We start from the raw sequence: 9,048 nt of genomic DNA, 5'->3' as shown, positions 1-9,048 counted from the left end.
AGCACACGAAGTTTGCGATGATGATGGGCGTTAACTCACACTGAGTGGGCGTGTTGGAAATCATTGTGGTTAATGACGATCTATTTACCTTATTAGTTTGTCTGACGCAGTGTTGATGGGATCACTGCTGATACCCTTTTCCGCCTACTCTTTCTGTTCTATGCATTAACCCTTGCCGATGACCATGTGTCGCGATTGCAAGCGATATTAGTACTCGTTGTATAAATGGCGCGGGGCGCTAGGTTTTTTCTTTTCCCTCAGTTCTCAAGTTAGAGACTGAGGTGATATCCCTTTTGTTGTTTTTAACTTTCGTATAACTGACTGTACTCTTCGTGTTATAGTCCATGCGTACAGGTAAAGAGTTACAATGTTATAAGTTCTCAAGTTAGAGACTGAGTCCGTGCATACAGCTCTATTAATCATTTCAACATGTGCACATGCGCCAGCGGCCTTCTGTTCCTCGGTAACACACCAAGCTGTAGGACACACTGCGATGTCATAGCCATGTTCCTGGAGAGCATCACGAAAATCGGACAGGCAACTAGAGCAAAGTCCCCTGGTCCAGAGCACTCCGGAGGCTCCAGAGCACCTGGGAGCATCTGGACCATGTGGGAGCGCCAGTCCGATTTTCGTGATGAGTGCAAAGTGCATAACTTTTGTGTGCACCGTTAACTCGTTGAACAACTGCTATCACTCCTTCATTTTATGTCCGATTCGGTCAAATTTTTGCGTAGTCATAGCCATAGTTATAATATACAAGTGTGCAAAAAAAAAAAAAAAATCCCGGGGTGAAATAAGGATGTTACATGCAAATGAACCATTGAGGGGTGTGAACCATTGGCACGTGGACTGCATATGTATTTTAGTTATTTTTTCTCTCTACATTACATCTGGACTGTGAGTGAAAGCTACTGAAGCGGGTTGCCATATTTGGAACGCCGCATTTACAAGAAAGGGTCTGGCATTTGGGGCAACTGCTGGTTGAGCCTGTTCTGAGCTGTTTCATAAAGGAGCCGTGATGTCTGATGCCGATGGTTGGTCACGAGTGATGGAGAAATTCCGTTTAACTGTTGCAGCCCATTCCCTTTCCTGGGCCTCTCTTTCCGCCTTTTCTCTCTGTTCCAACCGCTCAAGCGTTGCAAGACGATCCCGGATGGCCTCATCCCTTCTACGCTGAGCTTCTTCCGCAGGAGCAAGAACAGAGAACGAGCTGAGTGGTGTAGACATTCCACCAGCGGTCGTGTGTGTTGTCACGGAATCCATGGAGCCTTTTCTGTTGCGCTTTCGTGCACGCATCAGCTTTTTCGGGCGATATGGAATCCGTACGTGCTCATCTGTAGTGGAGTCCTCCTCATCCACAGACGATCCTCCACCTTCACCGTCATAAGACGTGACGTTGCGTCCCTGTTCATTTGAATCGTTTGTTGAAGGCTTAGGTGCTGTATCAAGGCGAACAGGGAGAATTTGCAAAGAAGGGTGTAGCATTCGGGAAGCTGCTGGTTGAGCCTGTTCTGAGCTGTTTCGTATGATGTCTGATACCGATGGCTGCTCGCGAGCGATGGAGCGGTTCTGGTTGACTGATTTCAAGGTTGCCGCCCTTCCCCTTTCCTGGGCCTCTCTTTCCGCCCCCTCCCTCTGTTCCAGCCGCTCAAGCGTTGCAAGACGGTCCCGGATGGCCTCATTCCTTCTACGCTGACCTTCTTCCGCAGGAGCAAGAACAGAGAACGAGCTGAGTGGTGTAGACATTCCACCAGCGGTCGTATGTGTTGTCACAGAATCCACGGAGTGGGGGTTGGGCTTTGGCAGTTTGCTCGGATCCTGGCCTTGGTCAGTAACTGGGCTCCACCAACACTGGCAGTGGGAAAACTAGAACTGACCTGTTCTATGCGACGGACGTTTTCCCAGACAGTTTGTCCCGACGCTTCACTGGGATGATTCGCCTGAGGGTGCATGAATGGTGAGTTCTCTGGAGGACCACGATCAAGTCGCACAGGGAGAATTGGCAAAGAAGGGTGTGGGATTCGGGGCGCTGGTTGAGCCTGTTCTGAGCTGTTTCGTATGCGAGCCGTGATGTCTGATAGCGATGGTTGCTCGCGAGCGATGGAGAGGTTCTGTCTGACTGATTTCAAGGTTGCCGCCCTTTCCCTTTCCTGGGCCTCTCTTTCCGCCTTTTCTCTCTGTTTCAGCCGTTCAAGCGTTGCAAGACGATCCCGGATGGCCTCACCCCTTCTACGCTGAGCTTCTTCCGCAGGAGCAAGAACAGAGAACGAGCTGAGTGGTGTAGACGTTCCACCAGCGGTCGTGTGTGTTGTCATGGAGTGCACGGAGTGGGAGTGAGGCTTTGGCGGTTTGCTCGGATCCTGGCCTTGGTCAGTAACTGGATTCCACCAACCTGGCAGTGGGAGAACTGACCTGTTCTATGCGACGGACATTTTCCCAGACAGTTTGTCCCGACGCTTCACTGGAAAGACTCGCCTGAGGGCGCACGAATGGTGAGTTCTCTGGAGGACCACGATCGAGGCGAACAGGGAGAATTGGCAAAGAAGGGTGTGACATTTGGGGTGCTGCTGGTTGGGCCTGTTCCAAGCTGTTTCGTATGCGGGCCGTGATATCTGATACCGATGGTTGCTCGCGAGCGATGGAGGCGTTCTGTCTGACTGATTTCAAGGTTGCGGCCCCCTCCCTTTCCTGGGCCTCTCTTTCCGCCTTTTCTCTCTGTTCCAGCCGCTCAAGCGTTGCAAGACGATCCCGGATGGCCTCATCCCTTCTACGCTGACCTTCTTCCGCAGGAGCAAGAACAGAGAACGAGCTGGGTGGTGTAGACATTCCACCAGCGGTCGTGTGTGTTGTCACGAAATGCACTTTTCTATTGCGCTTTCGTGCATGCATCAGCTTTTTCGGGCGATATGGAATCCGTACGTGCTCATCTGTACTGGGGTCCTCCTCATCCTCAGACGATCCTCCACCTTCATCGTCATAAGACGTGACGTTGCATCGTTCATTTGAATCGTTTGTTGAAGGCTTCTTAGGTGCTGTATCAAGGCGGACAGGGAGAATTGGCAAAGAAAGGTATGGGATTCGGGGTGCTGCTGGTTGGGCCTGTTCTGAGCTGTTTCGTAGGCGAGCCGTAATGTCTGATACCGATGGTTGCTCGCGAACGATGGAGAGGTTCTGGTTGACTGATTTCAAGGTTGCGGCCCTTTCCCTTTCCTGGGCCTCTCTTTCCGCCTTTTCTCTCTGTTCCAACCGCTCAAGCGTTGCAAGACGATCCCGGATGGCCTCATCCCTTCTACGCTGACCTTCTTCCGCAGGAGCAAGAACAGAGAACGAGCTGGGTGGTGTAGACATTCCACCAGCGGTCGTGTGTGATGTCACGAAATGCACTTTTCTATTGCGCTTTCGTGCATGCATCAGCTTTTTCGGGCGATATGGAATCCGTACGTGCTCGTCTGTAGTGGGGTCCTCCTCATCCTCAGACGATCCACCACCTTCATCGTCATAAGACGTGATGTTGCGTCCCTGTTCATCTGAATCGTTTGCTGAAGGCTTCTTAGGTGCTGTGGCAGCAACAGTTGCGGCTATCGCAGTTTGTGTCAATGCATCGGCTGGAGCAGCCTCAAGACGATCGAGTTCTACGTCTTTTTCCGCCAGCTTACGACGGGCTTCTGCTTCCTTCCGCCTTAACTCCTCTTCGGCTCTTAGACGCTCTTGACGTTCTCTCTCAAGCCGACTCCTAGGCAGCGCGGTCACAAGCTCGGGGGACACTTGTCTCTTCAGATCGCTAGGACCAGGGGAGGGGAACCGCGAAGTACGTGTGGTGCCGGGAGGCCCAAGACGAGATCCAGCCGAGTCACCGTGCTGATCACGGTGAATATGGTTGCGAGCTTGGGAAGACTGTTGAGCAGTATTTGAGGGCGGCTCTACCGTCAGCTCCTTCACTTCCCGGGGTCCAGGTGTTGCCTTTGGCAATAGTAGCTTAGCCTGCTTCTGCATGGGAATTGTATTGTGAGCCTCAGGTGAAAGGGCAACAGGAACTGCTTGTTCATCAACCTTCGTGGTCGTCTCCTTGGATGGCGTCACGGCGTTTGAACTGGCAGGGTCTCCATCCGGCATAAGGAATGGATTCACTGAGCTGTCGGTTGGAGGCAGTGCCAATGGGCGATTTGCTTCAGGGTCAGACACCTCGAGGATTGGGGATGAATCTGGCTCAACGCAGGCATCCACGAGCCATAGGAAAACCTCCCGCATAACTGGGCGCGCGTCAGGAAGACCCACACAACAACTGGATAGTATTTTCTCCACTGGAGAGGATTGCTCCCAGTTCCAAGGCGATAGACCGGATTCTAACGCCCTCCATAGCTGGGTGTCATTGGTGAGCAAAGGGAAGGGATTTTTGCTAAAAAGTATCTGCTCAAGTTTCAGTCAAGTGTAAGGATGTTATAATCGCGAATTACGCGAGCTCACCATGGCACAAGTACAGGCAAAGGAGTAAGTATCACCAGGTCTCGTTTTCTTACCACTCTCCAGAACTTCTGGGGCGCAATAGCGCAACGTAAATCCAGGTGCCGATGATGTAAACCCCGTTGTCAATCCGTCCGCTATCAAAGAGAAGCCAAAGTCGCATAACTTCGCATGCCCAGCATCACTGATTAATACGTTGAACTATACGGCACCAATCAGCCCATTCCAGCTTCGTAGAAACGCATCTTGGCTTACAGGCTTGAGATCGCCATGGACAACAACAGGGTCACGGTCGTGGAGGTAGGTCAGACCTCGGGCGACATCGAGAAGCTATTTTTCCCATGAGGCTATGAGATCAGTGTTACCGTAAGTACCGCTCACCAGGGCCAGCCGATTGCAGGATGGCTCGCAATGCAGATATTCAGCGAGATTTCCATTTGCACACCATTCGGACACTAATACTGCTTCTGGCACTCCACCACGATCTTCAATCGCAAATCCAATGAATCTCACGATATTTCCGTGGTCTAAATCCTTCCATATCTTCATCTCTCTCTTCAAATGCTGATGCGGAAAAGGTGTCTTCTACGTTATCAATTCGATCGGAAAAGTCTCTCACCTTCATAGTTTTTCTTACCTGTTCTACGATAGGCGGCATGCTGCTCATGGGCGGTCTGAGAACTTTGTAGCAGACCTCAGGCTCAATGAAGGAGTGAAGTGAGACAGTCGACAAGCCAGTTGAAGAGAACCTACATTGACGGGAGCCTGAGTGCCAGATCGGTTCCATTTTGCGCGATAAACCTCGGAGTAGCCGCCTCGTGTGACTAGAGTCTTGGTACCAAACTGATGACTAAGGTTCGGGACATCGTGAATTGTAGATAAGGCTTCCATCACAACTGGCAAAATGGCATCCATGGCGGAGTTGACTAGGGCCAGACGATGATCTGTGCGTGTGTAGATACACCAAAATGTGTGTACGATAAGGTGAAAGCAGGCTCCTTACAACACCCTATGCTACGACGGCTCTGAGGGCGTTTCGATAGGAAGCAGACTAAGGCGCTATTGAGATGTTCTCGGGGCCTTACACTACCAGGTGGGGGGTCAGAACATCCGAGGCAAACCTAAAAGGCAACTATGTGCGCGCACCGGAGCATGCAATAGCCGTCGCTCGCTTCGGCAGCCATGTCACCTGTATTCTGACCACCTAATTAGGTACCAGACGCCGTTACATATATATAGGCCCAGTAGGCCCAGAAATCGGATGAACGTTATGTTCCACAGTGAAATTCTTTCAATGATTTGAACATTCTAAAACGTTCATTGTACACCAGAAACGCGAGAAGAGGAGGAAATCGTGTCAGGCCATGGTGCTTCTCATTCGAAGTGACTCCTGCCGGTGTTGCTGTACTGGGATTTGGTGTATTGTAATGCCTCAATTTCATCTTGTGTGTGAGCGAAGGCGCGAAGGGTAGCGTGGCGACGGCCCCGACAGGATGTCGAAGCCTCTTGATTTGAAGCGAGCCGAAATACAAAATGGAAGCGATGGGGCAGGCGGAGGGTAATGATGAAAACAGCTAAGAGTAACAGCAGACAAGAGGGAAAAGTGAAGTTACAAACACAAAGCATACGCCGAAAAATGAAAAACCGCCGTAAACATCCAGGTTCCAACTCGCAAAGGCTAAACTGCCTTTATCCTATGCCAGACCGAATATTCGTAACCCAACTAAATTTCCTATAACCAAACCGATAAGAAAATTAGTTCAACAGCGTGCGCGGACGTGAGAGAGAGAAAAAAGCTGTGGATCGAAAGCGTGCAGCGGACGCAAGAGGTAGTGGCTGAGAAGCCGATGCGTACTGCCGACGCAGATGAGAAGGCACGGAGGCCGAAGCGCTTAGCGGGCGCGCATAAAAGAAAGACACGTGAATATGGGCTTGACCTAGCAAGGGGCACGGCGGATGCCCAGAAGAAAAACCGAGGCGGCATGCACACACAAGTCATATTTAATCTCAATTAAATCTAAATACATCGGGATAGTGGCACCGGAGTGACTTCGGAACCAGCCAAAAGCAGTTCACCTAAAAGAGTCTGTCGCCAACTCAATCAAGCGGTGCAGCTGGGCCGGTTTTCTAGCAGACATCATAACTAAAACACAACAAGCGCTTTGGAAACATCCCATCCAAGTCTTTCCAAGCCAGGCTTCACGGCGTCATCTACCATACCACCAGGGCCGCATACCAAGACCATCGCATCATCGGATGGAGGAGGCATATGAGTTTCTAGCATCCCATCATTGACCCTTCCCGTACCGAAAGTCCATTGGGGTGATGGTCGACTAAGCGTATAGTGTATCTTGAGTCTCCTTCTAGAGATATCCCGGGCTTTATCGCCGTGCAGTTCATACCATGTGTCAAGCTCTCCCCAACATAATATGTCTGACTCCGTTCTGTTGACGTCGAGGAGGTAAAGATGGGTCTCTGAGTCTTCGTCGTCGTGCAGGACGCTCCGAAGGACCTGGAGTATTGGGGTGATTCCACTTCCTCCACAAATGAGACCCAGATGTCGTATTCCTGAGCGAGGGACGCCTCTCCATCTCAGGTTTCCCTTGCCTTCCCAGACGAAAGAACCGAGAGGCCCTTTGAACTCTACAGTATCTCCAACGACAAGCTCGTGGAAACCGACTGTCATCTTCCCACCGAGCGGGAACGCCGCACACGGTAAGTATAACCTTTAGTATCATGCAAATCAGCCCTGGTCCTTCAAGCCATTCCGGGTGACTCACTTGATTAGTAAATCAATATGACCGTGCTCGTCTTGTTGTGAGACGGGAGTGTACGCTCGTTGGACAACCTCCCCAGTCGTCTTCCTTCGCAATCGAACAAACACGTGTTGACCGACAGGCAATCCCAATGGCTGTTCTGGAGATGGGAGCGCAAAACGGTAGATGAAGGAATCGTGCGAGACGCTGGTAATCTTGACGAGGTGGGCAGCCTTCCATTTTCGTCGATCCAAAAATACAGACGAGGGTCCACCAGAGTCGTCTCTCGATTGTTCGGCCCCGTCAGCTTGAAGTTTCCCGATATGGAACTATAACGGAAGCGAGTTAGTTCCCGAGCGCTACAACATTCATTTAATACAAACCTTCCTCAACTTGGTTCTCGCATCGTCGGAGTGAATGGCAACGAAATCTTCTGTGGCGTCTGCTTCGCCTGACGCCAACCAAATCGAGTCTGCACCTCCTGGATGCTCGTCAAGGAAACCCGTCCCATCGTAGACATTCCCTTCCACGATAAAGAGAGGCTTCTTTCCTTCGCCCCTGGTCAGCGAGAAGTACTCAGTCATTGAAATGACTCGATTGACTTCGGGGTTGGTCATGCTGGCGGGTGCGGGCTTTTTGGGAGGTTCGACGGGATTGTTTTTCTGTTTGGAAGCACTGAATTCCGGTGTTAAAGGACTCAAGCCCGTATTTTTCATTCGCTGCGACGTAGTGAGCTTTTTGTTTTTTTTCGGCAAAGAATGATTCATACTTGCCTCCATCCATCCTCCAGGAGTAACGCCGGCTAATGTCGGATGCTCAAAGCGTAAAATATCGGCACCGTCCTTGACCTCGTGGTGGACAGCAACGCGGAACCACCAGTTGCTAAAATCATGCCACCTCGGCTTAGGAAAAAAACCCTTTCAATGATGATAAGAAGAGCTCACTTCATCATTCCGGTGGCACTGCGGAACGACCGTGAGTTCTGGCCTCGGTGCGCGGGAATCATTCAAACTTACGTCCAGTACATGTCTTGTGGCTGAATTCCGAGACCTTGGTCCATAGCCCTGACCATTATCACATCACTCTTCGAGAGCTCATCGACGGATACGGTATACTTCCAGAAACACCAGCAGCTACCCAGAATGTTCCAAAAGAGGAAAGAGTTATGCGCAAAAATTGACTCACAAACTAGTGTCACGCTCAGTCAAGTCCAGCGTTCCGTAATACCTGCTCTCAAGTGCCACCATTCGATACAGATCCTCTGGATACACTCTAAAATCGTCGTTACGGTCAGTGGGCCATTCGGTACGAAATGGATCGGGAATCGTTACATGTCGCTGATCTTCCACGACTTGCCGTTGTCCAGCGAGATCTCCACTCGCGTGACTCTTCGTCCGCCTCCGGAGTAAGCGTACCCTCTGATGTCATTACGATGCTGTTGACTTGGAGAGGTCCAATATTTCGTCGTGGCTGGGCTGGGCTATAGCGCTGTTGACGTTGAGGTCGCTGATTAAATAATTCCTGTTGTACCACCAGTGCTTTTCGTCGCGGGCTTGTTGGGCGGTCACTTGCGTGGGCAGTATCCTATTGTCAAAGAAGTGAAGCTGTAGTAGGATATTGTAGGTGAGGCTCTATCTAATTCTTGCTATGACACTGAAGCAAACCTACATGATGCTGAGACTCTTTGTCGCTCACCACGATGCTCCTAAGCCATTTGACCGATCTCCCGCCGATCTGACCCGGAATGACCACCCTCAAAGGGAACCCATGATCCGGTGATAACGCTTTCCCGTTCATTCCCCACACAATCATCATCCCTTTCTCAATGTTT

General features: G+C 50.8%; 3 protein-coding genes across 3 annotated transcripts; all 3 read right to left on the bottom strand.

The window, feature by feature from the left end:
• Window positions 1-892: 892 nt before the first annotated feature.
• On the bottom strand, window positions 893-4,407 carry EI90DRAFT_3105273 (uncharacterized protein; the record flags this gene model as incomplete). The annotated part of the gene is made up of 3 exons (XM_039062610.1): window positions 893-1,818; window positions 1,878-2,360; window positions 2,413-4,407. Coding segments are annotated over 3 exons (3,294 nt in total), but the record flags the coding sequence as incomplete, so codon positions are not given.
• Window positions 4,408-4,437: 30 nt separating this feature from the next.
• Window positions 4,438-5,016, bottom strand: EI90DRAFT_2958877 (kinase-like domain-containing protein; the record flags this gene model as incomplete). Its single annotated transcript, XM_039055453.1, has 3 exons — window positions 4,438-4,662; window positions 4,717-4,791; window positions 4,843-5,016. Coding segments are annotated over 3 exons (474 nt in total), but the record flags the coding sequence as incomplete, so codon positions are not given.
• A 1,588-nt stretch (window positions 5,017-6,604) lies between these two features.
• On the bottom strand, window positions 6,605-9,029 carry EI90DRAFT_3025210 (uncharacterized protein; the record flags this gene model as incomplete). Its single annotated transcript, XM_039057917.1, has 7 exons — window positions 6,605-7,187; window positions 7,242-7,546; window positions 7,601-8,099; window positions 8,234-8,350; window positions 8,403-8,615; window positions 8,649-8,821; window positions 8,913-9,029. 7 exons carry the CDS (start codon window positions 9,027-9,029, stop codon window positions 6,605-6,607), a joined length of 2,007 nt encoding a protein of 668 aa, XP_038907461.1.
• Window positions 9,030-9,048: the final 19 nt, after the last annotated feature.

The sequence above is a fragment of the Cantharellus anzutake genome, assembly GCF_015039405.1.
Source record: "Cantharellus anzutake strain C23 chromosome Unknown EI90scaffold_339, whole genome shotgun sequence".
Lineage (NCBI taxonomy): Eukaryota > Fungi > Basidiomycota > Agaricomycetes > Cantharellales > Hydnaceae > Cantharellus > Cantharellus anzutake.
Note: the sequence above shows the minus strand (reverse complement) of the source record. Positions and strands in the feature narration are given on the sequence as shown.